This window comes from Mycteria americana, chromosome 1, assembly GCF_035582795.1.
Source record: "Mycteria americana isolate JAX WOST 10 ecotype Jacksonville Zoo and Gardens chromosome 1, USCA_MyAme_1.0, whole genome shotgun sequence".
Classification (NCBI taxonomy): Eukaryota; Metazoa; Chordata; class Aves; order Ciconiiformes; family Ciconiidae; genus Mycteria; species Mycteria americana.
This window is the reverse complement of record NC_134365.1, coordinates 138417947-138441236: the sequence shown is the minus strand read 5'-3', so window position 1 is coordinate 138441236 and position 23290 is coordinate 138417947. Positions and strand designations below refer to the sequence as shown.

General features: G+C 39.3%; 1 protein-coding gene across 2 annotated transcripts in view; it reads left to right on the top strand.

Moving 5' to 3' along the window:
- Nucleotides 1-23290, top strand: part of GLRA2 (glycine receptor alpha 2) — a 128956-nt gene that overhangs the window by 28181 nt on the left and 77485 nt on the right. For both annotated transcript variants that reach the window (XM_075491899.1, XM_075491898.1), the window contains exons 4-7: nucleotides 1601-1824; nucleotides 15286-15368; nucleotides 16480-16617; nucleotides 19379-19593. In XM_075491899.1, the coding sequence (XP_075348014.1) occupies nucleotides 1601-1824; nucleotides 15286-15368; nucleotides 16480-16617; nucleotides 19379-19593 (660 nt within the window). The remainder of the gene's footprint in view (nucleotides 1-1600; nucleotides 1825-15285; nucleotides 15369-16479; nucleotides 16618-19378; nucleotides 19594-23290) is intronic.

Genomic DNA, 23290 nt, shown 5'->3' with positions numbered 1-23290 from the left:
TGTATCCTCATAAGATGTGACGACATTTCATAAGCTCAGAACTGCAAGTAGCTATTTGATCCTTAACTGTATGAAACAACACCCTCATAAAAAGTACAGTGGCTTGTGAAAAAAAGATATAGGCTTTTGTAAGTATCTTTAATAAATGCGCTATTCTGGAGACCTCTCCAGAATACAATGTCTGCCTCTGATTAGTAGACATTCCTCTTTTGACTCGAATCTACCCAAGAGCAAAATGAAAATGATAGAGGGCAAGAAAAATCACGTTCCTAGTGAGATTGTAAAGCATCATCCCATAGGGTTCAAAATCTGCATCAGTTTGGATGTCAGAAATATTCTGCCAGGGCAGCAGCACACCTCGTCACCAACCTACTGAATGAAGGGTGGGAAGCGCTGAAGCTTGGAGGGGCTCATTCAGAGTCTGCATGTTGGGCAAGCTGTTTTCTGCAGCTCTAATCAGAGTGAGAATATTTACATTTCAAGGATGCTAAGTTCTTTAGACTATGCAGTTCAGTGGCCTAACTAAACCCAAGTCAACTCATACATTGTGCAAGTCAAAAGCACAGTGCTGTCATTTTAAAGTACTGCTGCTACCATGAAGCAAATCCTAAATGTGAGAGGTTTGTACAGTTGGAAGAATTATTTGCTAACATACTCCTTCAGATAATACAATTGATATAAATATTATTAAATATTTTCCTTTTAGAGGAAGAGTAGATGTATTTCTAAGACAGTGTTCACAAGCAAGTTAAATGTAGTAATTTCAGGCAGATATGTTATAACTGCAGGGAAAGCTGGGGGAGATGAAGCTTTTATTTGCTGACTTTGGAAATTCAGGATAAGGAGAATAAACATTAGCATCTTTCCATTCCCTCCAGAGAGTTTAGACCCTAAAAGCTCTTTTCACACTCCCCTTTAACAGCCAGTTCTTGATGTAGCGTTAATGTTGGTTCTAAATGAACCTCTAAATAATTGCTGCCTTTCCCAGTTGTGACTAGCAGACCACTGAGCAGAAGAATGCAATTAGAACAATTTTAATGGGATGCAGAGAGGGAGGAGTGAATGAAGGAACATACAGAGAAAAGCATACAGTAGATAGAAAAAGGATACAAACAGTAAATAAGAAGTGCTGATTTAATTTCTTCTATACAAATCTGGCTTCACTGGAATTAGCAACTATTCATGAGTACATTAGAAATAATTGATTTACATACTGGAAGAAATTTATTTAAACTAGTAGTTTTATAGAATCTTTGTTGAAATTTTATATATCTATCTGCAATGCTTTTTGACTTTCTAAGTACCTCTGAGTTAATCCATAGCATTTAAAAGAGGGTTATATTTAATATTGGAGGTTGCAGTTAATATTTTTTTCATCACTGAAGTAATTTTGATTTGGAAAATGTACCAGTTGTGTGTGTTTGGTTCAATACAGCCTTTAGGCTGCTTTATTTTCAAATGACAACTTATGTTCAAAGGATAACATAAATGTTTGCTGTAATGCTGGTACTGTAGTAAGTCAAAGAGCATAAAGAAAGCTAAAGTGGGCTTCCAGTTTTGCTAAGTGGCTGAGTAACCTTTTTACATGGCACTTCTGTAGGACTACAGAGTGAACATTTTTTTGAGACAGCAGTGGAACGACTCACGTCTGGCTTACAGCGAATATCCCGATGATTCCCTGGATTTGGATCCCTCTATGTTGGACTCTATTTGGAAGCCGGATTTATTCTTTGCCAATGAGAAGGGAGCCAACTTCCATGACGTCACGACAGACAACAAGTTGCTGAGGATTTCTAAAACTGGAAAAGTGTTGTACAGTATCAGGTAAACCAGTTAATTTTATTTTTTTTCTCTTCATCCCCTTCTTTTCCCCCACTCCCTGTTTTTCTGGATGTAACTAGGCTTACAGAACATAATGTACATATTTAATTTTTTGTTGTCCCATGTGTACAACTGAAATGAGACTTAATCATAGCAGGGTAGAAGGAAACTTTGCCTACATTCCTTTGCTAAGATTTTACTTTTTGCAAAATAGTCTGTGACACAGTAGTACTTCTTAGTCTTGTTAGAAACTTAAGGCTGTCTAGTACTTTAATGGTACGCCTCAATAATTCCCGTTAGCGTTAGCTCAAGTCACTCCTCTTACAAAGAGAGGAAATCAACTCTTCAGTAGTTAGTAGGTTGCAATTTAAAAGTAAAAGGGAATAGTATTTTAAATGACTGCTCAATACCTAAAGTAAAAACGTGCTCGAAATGCAATAAACTTGACATGCAAGTCACTGGGTAATCGGATGTATCTATTCACATTTGAAAATAACTGGAATTACAGAAAGTGTTTTTTAATACTAAGTGCATTGAAGTGTGTGTCATGTGACTGGATTTAGGCTGAATTAATAAACACTGACAAAACACAATTTGATATGACCTGATGGAATGGGACATATGCAGAGAATCAGAATTGCATTGCACAGGCATAAACAGCAGCAAATAATCTGCAGTATTTATTTGACATTCAGCTTACTGTGCACCGTTAATTGCTTAGTACTGGTAGTCAAAGATGCAAAACACTGTATTATTGCTTTTACAATTGTTTAAAAAAAGTAATTACTGTGTTTTATTTGTGCCTGGGAATGCTTCTCAGCTTTTGCCTTTCTTGCATTGTGGAAAGTAAACATGATAGTATTTGTTTAACGTGTTGTTTAGTGAATTTACTCATCTGTAAGGAAGATTAGTTCTAGAAGCTAGTTGTTTCTGACTGGGCATTCTGTTTGTGACCTGCATTTTCATTAAGGAATTATTATTGATCCAAGTTCAGGACAGCTGTGTTCTTCAGGATGCTAAATAAATAAGTAATAACATGGCATTTCCTCCATTTATTTAATTTTCATAGAAATTTCTTGATAAGACCCCAACAGTATTTGAATGTATTAAGCAGCGTGGAATGTAAATGTTTATTGAGCAAGGTTTCAAATTGGCATACCTGAACAGTTTGAGAAAAATAATAGGATACAAGGATGAAACTAGCACTAGCAGAGTGATAAATATGCTGTCACTTACAAATATTTCTTCTTTTATGCTGGGAAAGAAATGAATGCATCTGTTTGTTTGAATGACATCAGACACCATCTTAGTGGAGGCAACAGTGCAGTTGGGTGCTGTTCTGAATGCAGATAGATCATTTTCCTGACATTTGTCCAAGCGGGAAAAGTAATATTTCGAGCTGTCATATCACATTTGTAAAATTCCTACACCTAAATGCAAATTAATCTGAAGCGGAGTAAGCAGCATTCCAATGGAGTACTAAGCAAAGCTCATTGTTTCTCATTTGTATTGCACAGCAGTAATAGATGCTTACCTGGCACTTATAACATGGCATATAATTTTGAATAGTACTTTACAGTGAAGAAAACTTTCCACAATATGGAAATCTGAAGTCAGAAGTAGTTACAAAAACTTGTCTTTATTCTCTAGATACTGGGCTAGATGCATCCATGTGTTGCCAGTCACTTTTAGTTGTGCTATACGGAAACAAACAGGAATATTTTAGTGATTGGTTTCAGTACATTGAGAATGTTATAATGCTGCCATTTTCACTACCGCACCAATAGCACTTAGCCTGGCATCACGACATTTAACATTTAGCAGGGTGCTGTAAATGTTTAAAGCAGTTTACAAGATGTCTAAGAAGTAGTGGTGTAGCTGTTTTGTCATATTTCCAAATTTAAGAAAATCAAGGACAAGTTAATCTCACATAAATATTAACTGCTTTCTGTATAAAATGAGTTTAGAACTGCTCCTGGTAATTAATGGGTAAGAAGCAAGGTGTGTATATTATATGACTGTGGTATTCCTCTTCCCTGTATACTGCACCAAAAACATGGAAATGTGCTACACAAGAGGCACAACTGGCTTATGCTGTTAAATGCCCTCAGAGGCCAGTCCTGCCCTGTCTGAAAAGAATTTGGAAAGTCATCTGGGACTAGATCTCATGGTCCATATTTTACTAAAACAAGACACTTGGTGTAGGATATGGGTGCTCAGATAAGTCATGGCAGGGTCAGTGAGGATCTGCCCCATGTGTTAGCCCCAGCACAGTGCTTAGCTCTGGGAATTATCTCACTTTGTGGTAAGCACGAGGCTCTTTGTCCTTCTCGCAGCAAGGGATAAGCTATCCTGCATTTACTGGTGATGGTAGGCATGATGTAGATTTCCATCATAGTTTACCTTACAATAATTAGTTATGATGCTCATGCTTGCAGACTCCTAGATCTATATTTAATTCTCTGGGAGTTATAGAAAATAAAACCAGAGTTTTCGATGGTTGATGTACCTACCTATGAATCATATAAGTTTAGCAGTCTAAACCTATTTTTAGATATTTGCTGCGTGCCTAAATTACTACTTTGGTATTTGTTTTGATCTCAGGTAGCATGCTATCTATGCTATATAGAGCCTGAGGCTCTATAACTGGATAACTGATCTAAAACTTTGGGTACTGCAGGGAGAACTAGAACCTTGGGGAGGGAACCCAGCACTACTCAGTACTGCAAATATATGCTATTGCCACTAGAGATGTAACAACAGCTCTTAGAGGTGCATGTATTTTGAGAAGTCAGCAGTTACATCAAAGTTATATTCAGCAAACTACTACACTTTAGTCAAGATCAGTCTCAGTTGCACTCTTTGAGCTGCAAAACAGTTAAATAGCTATAACTTTTATTTTAAAGCCCTCTGCAGAGAGCAGTCAACAAGAGGGTTTTGTTATGACAGTGTTCAATAAAATTAGCTTAAGTTGTGTATATTTTGTATGCTGAAAAAACAATGAGAGTTAAAATCAGAACGTCACCCCCCAGATGCCTGTGACTCATCCGCTCCCAACCCTTGATTGATCTCTGCATGAATTGGATTTTGTAGGGGGCTATGCACTTGGAAAGAGTGGCAGTGCTGTGTGATGATACTGAGAATCCTGTTCCTGGCAGTCGTATTCTGTACAACACACAGATTTTGCATTGTATACACTGCTGCACTGATTTTATGTTCCAGGGACAAGGACTGTATCTTCTCTGGCCCATTGTGGACACCTGGGACATCAGGAAAATGTTAAATAACCTCACAGGAGGCTTCGCATTCTCTCTGAGCCACCCATTTGCTCTCCCTGATTCCCACAAACTAATTTCAGGCTGCCAGCCAGCTCAGAATATTAGCATCTGCCAAAAAGCTTATTTTAGCAAAGTGATAGAAAGTGGAATGGTTTTATTTAAGGTTTGGGTTTTTTTTCTGCATTAATGGCCTCCCTCTCCTTTTAATATTTTCAGTGCATCTCAGCCATATGAACTTGATTCAGAAGGTGATATAATTCAGCTGTAATATTGATCCGTGACATTGAACCTGGAGTATATTGGTCAGGAAGGTAAAGGGGCTGTAACTCCCTTTCTTACCTGCTGCTCCAGAAAACACTCCCAATTGCCTGATAAGGTTGTAGAGCTGTGCTCTGAAATGTAGTACCAGTGCATTTAGCCAGAAAGAGTTACAAAGCGGATTATTTCATATTTTTAAAATATGCAAAGATTTTAGAAGGTGTTGCATAATTTGACAAGACAGCCACTCGGAATTCTAGGGAGGAGCTTTCTGCAAATTCACAAATTACATTTTTGCTGTTCCTGTTCAAAGAGCAATGAAATACCTGGGAAGAATTTCCTCAAGTCTTTCAAAATATCTGTTTTTCTGTGTTTGCTTATTGGCACAGTGCAAGAAATGTTACAGTTATGTGGACAAATAATTCTTCATGGTTTCAACTCTCGACCTAGTTTTAACTGTTAAATGTTATAATGGATGAAGGCAGAGTGTCTACTAGAGAGCAGTACTGTGCTGTTAGGGCACCACGAAACAGAGAAAATTCAAGTTATTAGATTGCTCTCTATTTGTGCAGCTGTTCTGGGGGTGATTACTAGCCCCTCCGTTCGGCAACAAGTAGCTGGCAGGTTGAGTTGGCACATCCAAAAGCCCTCGCCTGCTTATGCAACCAAAGAGAAGTATCTGTGAAAACAGCACATTTATTTGCAATGCTATCTCCTGTGGCAGCTACCTTACTCAGGATTTTCCAAAATCAACTCTTCCTAGTGTGGCCATAGTGCCAAGTGACAGAGCACTGAGTCTACTCCTCCCTGCACCCCCACCACCCCACACATCATTTTGGGTTATATTCCGAGTTATGATTACCATGTCCCTCACGTAAAACATCAGAAGTAATCTATAGCACTTTATAATTCAGCTTTTCTGAGTGAAACTTCTCTGTTTTGTAGTCTCTTCTGTACCTGTGTTCTTTGACCTATGGGAAAGAAATACAAAGCAGGTTAAGGAAATACATAGGTAACACTGCCAGTCCCTCTGCAATAGACTATTCATAGTGGAAAAGGTCCACTATCCTTCTGAAAGATTTTGGTTTTAAACAAGATCAGATCTTAGATCTTTAGTGTGGCCACTACAGAATATGTTGCCATGTTACAGTGAAGTCAGGCGTGGGTTTTCTAAAACAATTTTGGGGTACAGACCTTATCAGCTATACGATAACGAAGCTCCATTTACACCTGATGACATCGTTGTGCGTAAATCATCCATGGCACAGCACAGTCTAGCCTAACAGAGTGGTAGGAAATGTGATGTTCTACAGCTCTGTGTGCATCCTGCGCTTTAATTCGATGACTTCAATTTTATTTTACAATCTAATGTTGGGATTTAAGAGGATTTGGACTTTACTAGCAGCATTGTCTTTCCATGTGACAGATCAGCCGAGGGGGGAGCAGAGAGACTGTTATCATGATTGACATGGCTGTTTGTTTACTATGTAGGAACCCCTCTCTGCGACCTCACACAATCATATTTATTACCTCAGCTTCTACCAGAATAACACCAATATTGACAAGGTGGGGATTTTCCCTTGGACGTTAATCTCAATCAGCACAGGAACATTTTCATAGAGAATTATTTACTTCTCCTGTTGGCAAAACTGCACACTGTCCCATGCTCTGTGCCCTGATTTTCCAAAAGCATAGAATGTCTTCATATACCTTAAAGTAACTTTTCCAGTTTAAAAAAAAATAAAAAATTGAAGAATAATCAATGCATAAATACTAACTGAAATAAAACACGTATCTAAAGAAGTTTTGAGTTTCAGAGCTATTACATATTATAGGCAGAAACCTTATAGACATTGCATAAATAGTGTTAAAATCACTAGATTTTATTAAACTGCACAATGTTACTGGGACACGGCGACTTCCCAAATTGTGGCTGCATGCTATGTGAATCCAGTGTATTTGACAAATTTGTCTTCCCATGGGCATGATTACAATAATAACAATGGTTTCAGAGGCTAAAAAATTGCAGCCTCTTGTGGGACAAGCAGCCGTTCTCATTATGGCTGAACCCGATGTCCTTGGATTATCATTAGCTGCCCACTTTTCACCCGTCCTTTTTCTTTCCTTCTTGCCCTTACTCCTGCCTCTCCTTCCACCCCCACCCTCCTTCCTTTTGGGGTCTTTTAATTAAATGGCCTGAGATTCTTCTCATCCTTTGGGGTGGGTTCCTAACACTCTTAACTGCACCCTCCCATCACCCGCTCTTGTATTTCTCACTCCCTCCCAATCTACAAATCCAGACTGAGGATCTAGCCCTGGCTTTCCAATACCCTTATTTTTCTGTTGTATCTAAAGTACTTGTTTTGCATAGCAAAGAATAAAAGCTACTAAATAAATAATAAAGCCTAATGCGGGTACTTTGTTATGCAACTAGCACAGCTATTGTCAAAACCCTATTGATCATCCTGCTTAAGGAAAGAATAATTTACATTTTAATGACACAAAATTAGTTGCTTTTTCACTTCATAAAGCATTTAAAGCAAAGTAGGGATATGCACATTATACCTGAACATGTACTGCCTCACTTCTTCCTCTAATGCCGTGCACGTCTCCAGCTGACACACAAGAGCACTGGAGGTGAGGTAAATGCAAGCGCAACAGAAGAGCTACTTAGACTGCAGGACAATGCTGCCAGGACACCAAATGGCTCTGAACTGCCCATAACTAAGCTCAAAGTGGAAGTTATAAAGTTTCCAGCCATATACACCTTGAATTCCCAGAACAATATTCTAACAGAAATAAGGGGGGGAATAGAACCAGATATTATTAAATGAATCTTGACCTTTTTTTAAAGGGATTAGATGATGTGACTGTGTGTGATAGCAGATGACCAGATCTGATGGCCCAAGATGTCGTTTCTATAGCCCTATATTCCTGTGTCTCAAATAAAAAGGAAGACTTTGTTCTAAGTAAAAAAGTGGGAAATGCTGTTGGAGACCAATTTGTACACATAAAGTTGTTCTTGGCTGACAGGATCAAAAAATATTGGCAGGTGGTTACTTCTGGCTGTCTGCACCAATGGGATAGTTGCATAGCCAAGACACACGACTGTGTACCTGCTCTCCTTATGGGTAATGGCAATGCCTGTCCTTGATTGCTGGTGACCAATCACTCCATTTACCCATTGAACTTGCACTGAACCTTTAACCAGTTAAAGGTTAGGTGTAAAATGATGTAGGTGTGGGAGCCATTTCTAAATGGTACAAAAAGGCACGTTTTCCTGGAACATGCTCCCAGGGATGAAGGTCTTTTGCCAATTGCATTGCAATATATGGCTTAGAACAGAGATGCCATCACGCCAGGAGGAAAGCAACACCATACTAAACACATACTGCAGAAAAATTAAGATAGAAAATGACAGAGGAGAAAGGAGAGATGAAATACTGTTCTTCACGGAAAGGAAACAGGTGGTTACAGAATTTAACTGTTACATTAAATCATACTTGAATTTAATTTCATAGATTTGCTTGAGCAATAATTGGAAAATCATTTGCTGGCAGCTCATGTGCTGGCATTGTGTATCTACAGACAATGATTGCATTACAATGAGAAGTGGGATGCCTGTAATGAGAAATCCACCACCCCGCTCCGTGCCAGCTGCTGTGTTGTTAAGCAGCACATGAAGCAAGGCAAAGCACTGGAGGGAGCGAGAACACGCTCATAAACAGCAGTACGTGAAACTCCAGCCTACATCTTGCATTTTGCCATAGCAGAGCAGGCTCCACGTCTCCTCTAAGCTCGATTTCAGCCCGTTCCCATCTGACAGAAATGAAGCTGCAGAACATGACAAATATTAGAGAGGAATTCCAGGACTCCTCAAAAATAAGGGAAAAAGCAGACAGTTTGACTGTTCCATTTAACAGGACAAAGCCTGTAGGCTGTGAAAATTACCAGAATTGACATTCAAAATGATGAGTCAGGTCCCTGCAAAAATAATGAGACGGACTACAAAATGAAAAGCCCTTTAAAAGAAGAATGTCACTGGGAATTTTTTTTTGGCCTTCTGATAGATGAACAGGGTGTGTGTCCTTCTTTCAGGCACAGATCACCCAAGAGAGGGGGCTGGGAGGAATGTAAGGAGATTTTAGATTCTCCTCCCTGTTTCAGTGCCACTAGTCGGAATGGCATTTGCTCCTGTGTCATGCGATGCTATCATGGTTGCTGTGCAACTCCATCTCCCCTGCCAGTTTAATGGGGAACTTTGTCTGCTTGTGCTTAGGTAATACTTTAATGTTATTTCAGCAGCTATAAGGATCAGGAATGTAATCGTCCAAAGAAATATGTACCGTTAAGAATATTTTTACCTTTATTGTCAGCTTGGATCTTTAAGAAAAATACCAGAAATATTGCGATTTATGACAGCATCTTTAGAACTGGCAATACTGAAAAAAAAAATCCCACTTGTCTCACTAAACCAAACACTGCGGGCTTTGCACAAGTATAAGACTTTTCATAAAAATGGCACATAGACAATGGTAGCAGTCACCACGCATGTACTACTTGTGTTCTGGCATTTGCAGCATAAAATCCTAGGCTGTGAAGTCTCCTGTCCCAGCAGCTGAGCTGCAGATGGATGTAGCCTGAAAGAATGAAGGGATAAGAATAGAAACAAAATGTTATTTTTGATACCATGCCCACTCATGGTGAGGCATTTTTTGCTATTCGTGCTTATGAGGAGATAATAATGCTTTTTTTTGGAGATGGAAGGGACTTGTACCCTTATCTCCAGGACTATTTAAATTTCCAACAGTACTTCTATACTTAATAAGACTGACCCTAGTTATTTCTCGTTAGAAAAAACTGTGTGAAGAGGCTGTTGTCCTGTAGCCCACTCACAAACCGCCCCACTTGCAGGGTAATTAATGAAAATTATATTCCCCTTGTCATCAGACACCTCTTATTGTGATCCACAGGGCCTTTCTCTTGTGGGATCATTGTCCTCCTCCGGGGCGAGAGTTATTGCTCAGATCAAGGGGAGTTTTGGATGAGTTGCAACACATCAGGCTAAGGCGTGATAGCTGCTTATAAAGAAGTGCATTAGAATACAGTTTAATGCTTGCTGCAGATTAGGCAATACATCAAATCCCAGTTAAAATTAGATATACTCTTAAATTTATCCAAAAAATTCTTGGATTATGTAATGTGTTCCCTAAGGGTTTAATACTAGCAGTTCTTTACTTCAGTTTTGTGCCGCAAACCATTCACAAGCAGTCTGTATATGTAGTATGCTGAAGCGTTTTTGCAGCGTGAGATTATCAGAGAAGTGGCATGATGGTGATGAGCATCAGCATTTGAAACCTCTTAGAGAAAGAAAGAGATTGGAGATGATCTTGAGAATAATCTGTTTACAAACATTTTACTCCTATTGAATTTTTTTGTACTGAAGGACCTTACCCTCCACTGATGGTGCTGCTTTGGGGATTAGGTGTTCACGAGCAGACTGGCCTCAAGGCTTAATACCCCAAAGAGAGGTGCGGGTGGGATTTGGCAGGAACTGGGGTAAAAGAGAGGACAACAGGAAAGGGAGGGGGAAAGTGTAGGAGAGCAGGCTAGGATGCAGAGGGAAGAGGCTAGGCTCTGGGTCACGTAGGTGCCTCTGGGAGAGACGTAGGGTAGATGGGCAGACATAGGAGGAGATGAGGAAAGTACGTCCAGGGCCAGAGAAAGGACAGGACAAGGGCAGGAATGGGTGAAGGATGAATAGGAAGCATGGTGTCTCAGCCCCACCGCTGAGCTCAGGACTTGGTTGCACTGCATGTAAATACCTCTGAGCTCCCTTGGCTGCACATGCATGTCACCCCCTCCGCTGACTTCTCCTTGGAGGACGATGGCTGGCTACAGCTGCTATGTTTAGGGCAGCGGCAGCGCCTGTGCTGAGCTCTGCTGCTGGCCTGTCTGAGGGCAGGTCTGCTTCCACCTGGAGAAAACACTGACATTGCAAAACAACGTGTTCAGGTGTTAAAGATCACCAGCATGAGGGTTTCTGATTAATAGCATGTTGTCAGGCTATTTATTTTTTCCCACGGGATGCCTTATTCTGGCTTCTGTAAGAAAGGAGGCCACAGTCTGCAGGACTTTTGCCTTCCTGCCTGCAGGAGTGGGAAATACAGACCTCTGAATGACGCTGTAAGGGGGTTTCTGGGGTGCCCAGAAATGAAAGATGTTGAGCTGGGGTGGGAAGAGAGACAGGCCCACGGCCCAAGTCTGAATGATTTCTCAGGACGTTCTGGTGAAACCTGGGGATGAAAGAGGGGGGTTTGAATGAAAAGCTGAGCGAAGAAATCCCAGCAGTGCCCATTGCACTTCAAAGGCATTTAAAGTACAGCAGATGCTGCTCAAAAGGACTTACCTAGTGTATGAGGGAAGAGGGTCCAAAGTTTAAGACAGGCAATGCTGCCCTGGAGTACTTGGATTACCTGCCTCTGCCACAGAGTTGCTCAGTAATACTATTGATTTATTTTTTTATTATTTTTGTCACAGCGCCAGCTAAATTGCTCATTCTTTGTTTGCTAGCTCTGATTCTGCATTTTGTTCTGTTCTTACGCTATTTACACTATTCCAGGGCTCGATTTTTCCTTGACTACAGAATGGGTGAGGGAGCGGGGAGGGAAAGAAGAGAGCAACTTTGCCTATCCTTCGGGGCATCTTGCTGGCCCTGACGTGTGCCTGAAGTGCTGGGGCGCTGGAGATGTGACTTTCTCCTATAATATATCCTAAAACATAACGTGCCCAACCCCAGAATTCTCCCTGAGCAAGCTGTGCAACCTCAGTCTGGATAACAGGGGGTAAAGGGTGCTCCGGTAACTGAAGACAAAATCAAGTCCTTGGTCAGCTTCTTCTCCTTTCAGCTTTACACAGATTGTTCATAAAACTCTTCCCATCAGTGTTTTATGGTGCTACGTCACCAAATCTGTTGTTTATGCATCTCAAATGCCTTGGTGGCAGGGTGCCTGAAAAATAAAATAATTGTTCTATAGCAGTTTCTTCTGTTTTATTAACGATTAAAGTATTCATCAATGTAATTGCCAGTTAAACTTGCACTTTGCACCAAATCTCCAGGGGCCCTTCTTGAATTTGCCAAGTGTGAGACATTCACTTTTCTGAAACATTTTCTGTCAATGACACTGTTATTATAGGCAATGTGGGTAGCTATATCTGCTTAACACTTTCCATTTCTGATCCTGTTTCCTTATTAATGTAAATATACGAGTAGTTACATGGCACCTGGGTTTGGAAACACTTGCAGGATCATATTTTTACTGAAAAAGAGTCAACTGCTGTAAATTGACACACCACCATGGACTTCACTGGAGCTACTTCAGACTCCAGCAGCTGAATATTTAGCATGTAGTAATCTTGTTGAGAATCAATGGATCTGTGGACGACACCAGGCAATAAGCATTGGGTTCAACACTTGCATTGCTCCTAGTAAAAGGGATTACAGAGGCAAAGATGTTAACCATGAATGGCTACTCTGATGACATAAAGAACAAATAGAGGGAAAGCTATAAGGGCATGATCTCTCAAGCTAGCCTTATCAATACTGTGAATAAAAATGATTTTCCATTTGTCAGGGTGAGCAGAGAATAATTTAGTCTTCATGAAGACTAAGTCTTCAGGGTTAGGAAGAGAAAGAAGAGATATCAGTCTTTGTGTGAGCCAATGTAATGAGCATATTCTCATCTCACGTCCAGAAAAAAAAAAGATATATCTACCTAACATCACTGGAGATAGGTTAATTTATCCCTGGGATGCTTGAAAGCTGCAACTGGATGTATTCGCTTTCTCATAAGTTTGATATTAGATTAATAAAAGAGACCCCCCTGCCCATGTATGTAGTCAAACCCCCAGATCCTTTGAGGGTTTTGAGGAGTAGAAAGGGATGAAGGGGGAAGGAAGCATAGTCAGCGTGCAATCCACACAGCAAAATCTGAGGGGTAGATAAGCCATGCCTACTTCAATGAATACAAACAAATGACATATTTAGAAAGGCTGCATTTGTGTAAAGGCATGTTTGAAATGAACTTAAAACATCTAAGCCATATTTAGAAGATGGCTGAAAAGAAGGAAGAGAGTTTGATATATCAACATTTCAGAAAAAAGGCAGAAGCAGTCTTTTGTTAATACTGGAGATTAGCAATTTAAATAGCTCAATCTTTAATCCAGGAAATTACCTAGCCAAAATGAGACTAGTTAACATTTGCAGGGCACTTGAAATATTTAAATGAGTAAAGGGGAGATTTTCAATTACATTTATATGTCTACTAGATATACTTTTTTCTCTCTATGACTAATTCTTTTTTTTAATGCTTATGCTATTTGCTCCCAAAGGTTAAATGGGAGTTTATTTACTATGGCAGTGTTGAGAGGACTACTGGGGGCTTTTCTTCATTTCAGTGCGCTTCACTGCCGCACACAACTGATCTTTGATTTCCTGATATTATCATCTTGTACACTGAAGACTGTGTCAAGAGGAAAATAACGTGACTTTCTCTAGGTAGCCCACAAGTAGGCAAAAGTAGAGATGTTGAATGTGATTTTTGATCAGACTGAGACCATTTTGATCTCAGTTACCTAAATATCATCTTCTTGTCATAGTGATTTGATGGCAGGACAGTAGGACTAGAAAGCCCAGTCAGGCCATCCCCAAAAATTCACATGATGAAGAAATAGACTGAAAGAGCTTGAATCAGCTGTATGTGGTGAGAAGCACAAAATCACCATGGGAGACAGACCTTAGTGAAGTATTTCTCCATACAGATCGCATTTGTCTGTGGGACAACATACTTTCAAGGTTAGCAGCTGGCCCGTGGGTTCACTGTCATAATTAAAAAGTTATTCTCATTGTACTGTGTTAATGTTTCAGTGTACCTTCAAATCAGACAACCTAGTTCTCGTCCTTGATGGTAAATGGGTGCAGAGGTTTTTGTTTATTTGCTTTCTTTGTGTCAAAGTGGTTTTTGTGCTGAAGGTAATCTGAAATAAAAATGTACTCTTTTTATATGACTTAACCCAAAATCTTAACAATTCTTCTGTTTTTCAAAGCAGCTAGTTGTTTGTAATTATGTCATCCCAGTATCTTGGTTTCTCAAAAACGGTTTCTTCTCCCCACACAAACAAGAGAAGACATAAAGCAGAGAAGTCTTGAAACAGATTTCAATCAAATGTGAAAACTAAACTGAACTAAAAAAAAAAATAAAAGAAAGAAAGAAACATTAAGAATATTCCCTTCCAAGTAAAATTATGCTTTATCTGGGACAATAACAACTTAAAAATTAAAAGACAGATTTAGTTTGTATGATAATATTCCTTTAGGCTTACTTTCTTCTGTCTGCACTCTTTATCTTTTAATGCTATGTGATTCTAGCTTTTACTGTATGGTGGTTTTTTTCTTTCTTTTAATGGCTAAGGAGTAAGAATGAAGGGTTGGAAATGGGCTTCATACACAACAAAAGCACTCTCTGGTGAAAAAACCCCATGGTTATTGTTTCCTCCCTTTGCTTTTCCAAAACAAAGGTTAGAAATGTGTGTCCTATGATCAGCCATTTCAGCTTTTGCATTATTTGGGTTCAGTAGTATACATAAAACATTCACTGGTACATTAGTGGAGAGCATTTCTTGCTATCTTGATGTTGTCTTCTGTGTCCCTGTTCTGCTCAGCCAGCTCAGCCAGCGAGCGCCTGGTTTGCTTACCCTCTCTGTCTTCACAGCTCTTATGTCCTTAAAAGCTCAGAGGGGAGAGTGAGTCCAACATCTGAGGTGTTAATAACTGGTCTTGATCCTTTAAACTCTAAATATGGGGCTTTGGATAAAACCTGTAGATTTCTAACAATAGCTTCTTTTTTTTTTTTTTCCCCTCCAATTTTAGGCTTACTTTAACCTTATCCTGTCCCATGGACTTGAAGAATTTTCCTATGGATGTACAGACATGTACAATGCAGCTAGAGAGCTGTGAGTGTCCAATTGCTTTATCTAGCAAAGAACAAGATTTCACCATAACATTCGGTGGTTAGATAGTATCTACATTGTTGTATTTGTGTGGTGAGACTCAATATTCCTATTTCGTAAGGGAAAATCATGGAGGAACGGTGCTTTAACTGTCCATCACCGTACCGTGCGGGTCCCTTGTCTCTGTGCTGCTCCTGTTCCCTTCCCTTTCCTCCTCCCAGGACACATCACCTCACCCATCAGGTCTGCATCACTTCCAGGGATAACCACAGCAATGCTGTGCAGGAGAAATTAAATCTCAGGAAAGTAAGAGCAATTAGTACACAGACAGGGATTAGCTGTGTCTGATCAAGACATGCTATGGTCTTTTGAAAAATGGAAGCAACATACCTGATGAAGCAGAGGTCCTATAGGTACGCTTAGGTATTTAGCTAGGTAAGCTAAATACGGCCAAGGCATGGACTTGCCATCTACCAAGGCAAGGTATGGATAAGTGTGTACCGGCACACACTCATCCATAGCACGTAGCTGTCAGCATACACCTTGTTTAAGTGTGTCAGCACACATCTTATTTATTTTACCCATAAGTATGTAGCCATTGAAGTCAAAAAGAGACTTCAGTGAGTTGCAGCCTCTCTCTTTCCTCCTCACCTCTCAGTGGTAGGTTCACAGGTTTACAAAAGCTGCAGTTTTCTTTTCAGTAAGGGCCGAGCATTCTTCAGTCTAGAAATCCATGCTTTGTTGGTGCCCACCAACTACAACATCAAAGAATGATGAAAATAAAGCAAAATGCAGGCTGATACATAGGCACAGAGAAATGTCATTTCAGTTGTAAACAGTATCTTTGATGGGCCAGCAAAATTATTTTTTAGTGGCAAACCAGGGCAGTATTTCAGAACATAATGGTGTTACTTGTTGCTCTTAATAGAGTAATAGTGCAGTAATAGTAACTGATAACTAACAGCAATAGTGCTGCTGTTAATCAGACAGTTTAAAAATATAACTGAGATGATAACTTGTACTGCAATAAAAGACATGCTTCTGAGACATAATATTTGTTTTTGATGTTTTCCAGTCAGTTACCATTTAATGAACTCTGATTTCTTTATTGTAGTTGGCTACACCATGAATGATCTGATATTTGAGTGGCTAAGTGATGGACCTGTGCAAGTCGCAGAGGGTTTAACCTTGCCACAGTTTATTTTGAAAGAAGATAAAGAACTTGGTTATTGCACAAAACATTACAACACTGGTGAGCGTTATTCTGGTTTTTTTTCTATTAATTGCTCTAATGGTATCTATTGTCAATTTTTAAGGGGAAAAGACGGGTAAAATAAAAGCAGATTTTGAAATTAAAATTTGATTCAGCCACACTTATTTTTAAATCTGAAAGAATGAAATTTTCTCCCTTTTATTTGTGTTTGCTTGAAAGATTTTGTTTCCAAATTTCCTTTAATTTCATTAAAGATATTCTAATATACATATTCTAATACCCTTAAAATCATTGAGGAAATTAAAATCTGAAAAAACTGATTAAAAAAATCTAGTTTTTTTTATTTTCTTAAAATGAAACTTTTTTAACAAACTGAATCTTTTCTTAAGTATTGATTCAGCTCTTTTAAAGTACTGTTTTTTTCTGAACTTGATTTATTTCTCCAGCATATCAAAGTGACGATTAGGAAACATATCAAATTTTCACCAGCTTTTATGTGTGGTTTAATTTCTGAAATGTAGTATTTGTAAAGACAGTGCTTTCATTGCTGATCTGAATAGTGTACAGACGTGAAATGTTGGGAAATTAAATGTTTGCTTAATACTGTAACCTTTTTCCTATATTTGCTATTTTGAAGTTTCAAATGCTGTGTTTTCCACCTTTAGCTTTACAGAGCAGAAAGAACTGTGTTAAAATTTGGATTTAGCTGCATGGAGTTTATTTAACAGGGACAGCATTTAGAGAATGGTTTGCGGGGTCCTTGCTGGGATTAGATATAATCCCTCTCATCTAAAATACCTTTTTCATCATCTCAGTGTAAGAGCCAATCTGGTTGCATCAAATACATTTGTTTCGCTCTGTGAAACAACACGAGTGGTTCTGCCTCTGCCAAAAATAAGTCACATTCATTCCTTATGAAAAGAAAATTATTGTTTTTAACTTTTACGAATACAGCTTCTTATTTTGGGGCCCAAAGTGCCAAGTAAGGAAAGCTTTGTGATTCCACAGTCCAAGGCCTGTGGAAAGGGGGACTGCTGTGACTTCTCGTCTTTTCTCACACTTAAAGGGGATAATCGAGAGTAAATTCCAGTAGACAGAGCTCACCTGTTTGTAATTTGGCTGATACAAAGTTTAGCCATTTCCCGGCACATAACTCAAACTCTGAATAAGTGAGTTCATCTGCTTTTCTAATTACTGTCAGATAACCATTTTGCAGGGTCAAACACTGAAAGTAAGTGAGGGGGGAGAGCATTAGCAATAGCTTCCTTTTATACCCACAAAGATTCCCCACAAAGGATAAAAATGCCAATTAATAGCTCCCATTACATGTAGTTAAACAAAATGAATGTCTGATTACCAAAAGTCAAAAGTGTGTGGCCTGGCCAGGGAAACTGAAAAGCAGTATTCAAGCGAAAGAAAACTTTGCCTATGGGCACCCACATTGCTGTCTTCTCCGTAGCATGCTCCTTCAGGTTCGCTGTGAAATTCAAATGTGGATAAAAGCTGTATTATTTAGCCTTCTCCTCATGCCCACACTGCAAGGCGCTCTGTCCAGGTTGCACTGCTGGCATCTGGAGAGCACGTGAGAGATTGGGCTACTCTAATGCCATTGCTGCCACGCGTGGCCATCCCACACCTTTTGGGTCCCCTTCTGTATGGGCAGACTGGTCAGGATCAGTCGCTATCCAGGTCTCAGAGACTGTCTTCAGGGTAACAGGTCAGGCAACTCAACAGGTCAGGCCACTCATATGTGAGCTTCTGTCCTGCCAAAAGATATTAGTCAGTTCTTCTCCCCTCCTCTCTTTGCCAAACAGCCTCTGCATTGTCCTTTGTGCCAGCTCTCGCACCCTGCCATTCAACTTTCTAGACTAGCAAAAAAAAAATGTATGCACCACAAAAAGGAGCAAAAAAAATCTAATTATTTCACCTGAAAGGATGAACAAGGAACAATGCATCTTCATGCATTTGACCAACCAAGACAAAAGGGGTCCTTTGAAACCATTAGCGTGACATCTCAGGAAAGACAGACATTTTTGTGCTTGGATTAGTCTGCCTCGAGTGAGAGCCTTCACAGTACCTAAACCACAGTCAGGATACACAGTAACTTGGAGAGCACCACAGTGTGATTGGATTAGTAGCTGACGAACTGTTGCAACTGAGGACTCTGCATCCCGCAGTGCACGACTAGCTCCCCTGTCAGGCAATCCTAAACTTCTGTCCTCCGCTACCCCGGTGGAGCAGCTATTTGTTGTTTGAAGAATCACTCATTTCCCACAAGAGATGGTTGTGGGTTTCCTGGAGTTAGACTTTTGGTGAAATTCAAAGTAGGCTTTGAGTTGATTCTGCTGCGAGAAACAATGCAAAGACACAGGCAAATGACATGACCAGAATGAGAAGGGGTGTCATCTACCATAGGACTGAAAGACTAATTGTTTACAATTTGTCTGTTTAAGTATGTTTGCTTAATCTCATGTCATTAAAAGAGCAAAATGCTGTCCCCTTTTAATACTAAACATTGTGTTTGACTAAAGTAAAATCTTACTAACGTTTGAGAAAAGAAACATTACATTACCTTTTTTGGAGGTGAAACAACCGTGCTAATATTTGTTTTCTCAGTTAACGTGAGACAGGGGTCCCATGTGTCTCCCAAACTAGCGTGCAACAAACGGCTGACTCGCATTTGTGTATCAGGACCTGCTTACAGTGTCAGGTTATGAAACAGGCCACACATCTAACTTGTGTTCAGAAAACAAGACAAAAATGTGCAAAAAGCATTTATGAAAGTAATTTCATGTTCTAGGAAAGTTTACATGCATTGAAGTCAAGTTTCATTTGGAGCGTCAGATGGGATACTATTTAATCCAGATGTACATTCCTAGCCTGCTGATTGTGATTTTGTCCTGGGTTTCTTTCTGGATCAACATGGATGCTGCTCCAGCTAGAGTCGCACTGGGTATCACTACAGTTTTGACAATGACCACGCAAAGTTCAGGATCAAGAGCTTCCCTCCCAAAAGTAAGGAAATAATTTTGTACCACCGATTTGTTATTAAGAAGAAATACTTGTACTAATTTTGAAGTTTCTGAAAGATCTGTGTAAATATGCATCTGATACGAATATAGGAGAAAGTGGTAGCAATGTGGTGTTAAAGAGTTTCAATACCCTCACATTTGGATTAAGGCAGGTTTCTGCTGGTTTGCAGGATGGCTGGAGTGTTCAAAGGTATGGATTTTTAATGAGTTTTCACTAGTTTTGACACCTAGTCTTCAGCATCTGGAAGCCAGATGTTTCTGAAGTATTTAGGTACCTGACTGGATTTCTGAAAGCACTTTCATGAAAATTGGACCTTCTATCTGACTGGGCACTTTATAAACTCTGTCTGGTCTTTTCTGGACTGTTAGACTCTCAAATATCTTGATGTTTCTAGATATGGCACTTAGTCCAATGGATATATAAATATACATAAATATATATATATGTATATATAAAATACATATATATAACATGTATACACCTAGAAGGTTTCTCTGGAGAATCTTTTCAGTGAGGAATTGCTGATGTCTTTGCTTCATGGCAGAATTTGTCCATGTTCTCATTCAAATGTCATCTGCAGACCTCCATCCTGTCTATGCACAAAAATATCCTCTCACTCAAATTTTGTGGTCTTTTTAATCCAGGCCAGATGCTGTAGATGGGCTTAGAGATTAGAGGCTGGATTCTTTGTTTAGGCAGGCTGACAGCTCTTTTCGGCATGGGCACAGCCTGAATGCTTCTGCTGATAGCATTCCCAGCAGAATTTCACGTGCATGCTCAGGCTTTGTACAATTTTCTGGAAGAGAGCTCAGAGGTAGATCAGTTTACAATAGTCTAAGGAGTCACGAGATACACTCCCTGAAGAGTCCCCTTTACAGCTGTCCAGTGTCACAGGGACCGGGATCATAAAACTGCTCCAGCAGCAATGAAAGCACAAATTTTGACTGTTTGTACAGATCATGATCCAGTCCAAAAGACATGTTGTATTTTGTTCTACTTTACCCTCAGTGTCATATTTAGTCTCATTCCAAATACTGTAATTTGTTCAAAAGGAGTATATATAGGGCAACTTCAAAAACTGCACAGATTGTGTTACTCTTCTGTTGGTAATGAGAAAGCATCCCTTAAAAATCTGGTGACTACAACAGTTGGTTCAGCTTCACTTGTTCACTTGCAGATATGTATAATTTTCCATGCAAACTGAAAGCCTTTCACATATTAACTCAGAACTTCAAATGGATAATTTCTTAAACAGTTGTTCAGACAATTCAGTCAATACTACCAAGTGAACACTTTGAAAAGAAAGTCAACAAAGAGATAATCTTGGCAAGGAGCATACAGGCTCTGTAGATAGCAAGTTTGGAGTCACCGAAGACTGTGTCTAGATGGTACAACACAATTCCATGCTGATATGTTCCAAGTCTCTTCCAAATTAACTGGCTTGAGAATTAGAGGTGGTACAATCACTGTAGTGGAGATTTCCACCCACATTTCCAACTGGGCAAACATACCCTGCCAGGAAGCTCTGCAGTGTTAGCATGCCCAAAATGCTAACGCTTTAGAAAGAGTTTTCATCACACCCTTTTGATCCAGCTGAAATGTTTCTCCCTTTTGTATTCTGCCTCGTTTGAGTAGAAAAGTATTTGCTGGATAATTTTCTGGACTTCTGCTGAGTGGAGGAAATGGGAAGATCCAGAATATGTTGACTGTGGCTATTTGATTATTGGAGAGGTTCTTCTCCAGCCTCAGGATTAAATAGATTTATCTCAGCATCTGTCAGAGAATGGTGATGCTCTGGCTCTACTCCATCCTCTCCTAGTGTTTTCTGCTCTTTTCCTTTGCCAGAAGATAGGCACTAAGGACTTAGTGCCTGCACACTTACCAGCACACTTTACCAGCACACTTATTTCAGTAACACTACACCTGGTTGTTGCACTTCCACTGTGTAATTCAGCTGAGCTGTACTTTACAGCTTTGGTCTCTATATAAGCGAGTTAATCCTCGTGGGGGCTTTTGCAGGTGTGCCAGTTGACTTAAAAATGTGATTCTAAAGTAAATGCTAGCATACCTGCCAGATGACTCCCACCTTGGATGAATCAGGTGCCTGAAGAAACATGGGACTGACCAAAACCGAAGTGCTTCAAAACAGGCTTTGTGTGCACATGTAGCTGTATAGCCATGTACAGCCATACAGGTCTCATATCACCAATAACTGATTCCTTACACAAAGAAGCAGAAGCTTTTCTTGCTGTTGCTGTTGCAGGCACCTAGCTATTTTAAAACCTCATCTGTAACTGAATACCAAAATTGTGTTTCTTAATAAAATCTGTCCAGCTGAAATACATTTAGAAATAAAAACATGAAAAGAATTGAATCAAATCAGTGTTAAATCTGAAGTCCCAAAATGGGTCTTTAAAAGTAATGTTTCTCTAAGTCCTGTTTACATATTGCCAAGACACAGGAAATTAGGCTGTCAATAAAACATCCATTTAAAAATTGCTCCAAGCATGAATATCTAACAGAATAAGACATGACAGGCAGGTTATTTTTGCAAGAGTACTGAAAAAACATGCAACTTTGCTTTGTGAAAGCAGACTAGATTTGAATACAAGAGTTAAATTTTTCCCCCATCCTTCTTTGTGTCCTATTCTTATTAACACACATTTATACAACTTAACTTTACCTTTCATTTACTCAGTCTCATGCCAATAGTTTCTTCTCATTCTTCTCTACTAAAATAGATCTTTACCACAAAAAACAACAAAGTGTCAAAACCCACCAACTTTAAAGAGAATAATTCCTTTACCTAAAAAAGGCAAAGAATTCTGATGAGAAGATTTGCTGTTATTTTATTTTGTCAGTTTCCAAGTTACTACCTAAATGATGAAAGTGGTACCATTTAGAAGTAATTACCAACATATTGTTCTCAACCCTGGTATAAGATTAAATGACAGAGTTCTGTTTGCTTAAAACTGCTCTTTTCCATATTAATAACTAATATGCATTTTGATACACAGATTTCATAATGATAGGTCACAGCAACATAGATATTAGGCATTCAGTTATTGAAAATTAAACATAAGATTGAGACAGCTGAGAAGAGAAGAGAAGAGAAGAGAAGAGAAGAGAAGAGAAGAGAAGAGAAGAGAAGAGAAGAGAAGAGAAGAGAAGAAAAGGAAAGGAAAGGAAAGGAAAGGAAAGGAAAGGAAAGGAAAGGAAAGGAAAGGAAAGGAAAGGAAAGGAAAGGAAAGGAAAGGAAAGGAAAGGAAAGGAAAGGAAAGGAAAGGAAAGGAAAGGAAAGGAAAGGAAAGGAAAGGAAAGGAAAGGAAAGGAAAGGAAAGGAAAGGAAAGGAAAGGAAAGGAAAGGAAAGGAAAGGAAAGGAAAGGAAAGGAAAGGAAAGGAAAGGAAAGGAAAGGATGAAATTAATTCTAGCTGAGGCTCATGTTTGCTGCACATAAGAGAAACATCTAGAAGGCCTCTTCCAAATGAAATATAATTATATTTCTTTGGTAAATTTTGTAGTATTTCTGTGGAATTATTATCTTCGCAGTATTTTGAAATTTTGGCTAAGAATATAGGGTCAAATTCCAATATCAGCAACATAGTAATAAAGAAATCAATATGCATTTTTTTCCTTATTCTCTACAAAGTTGATTCCGTTGTTACAAAAGGTAAGAA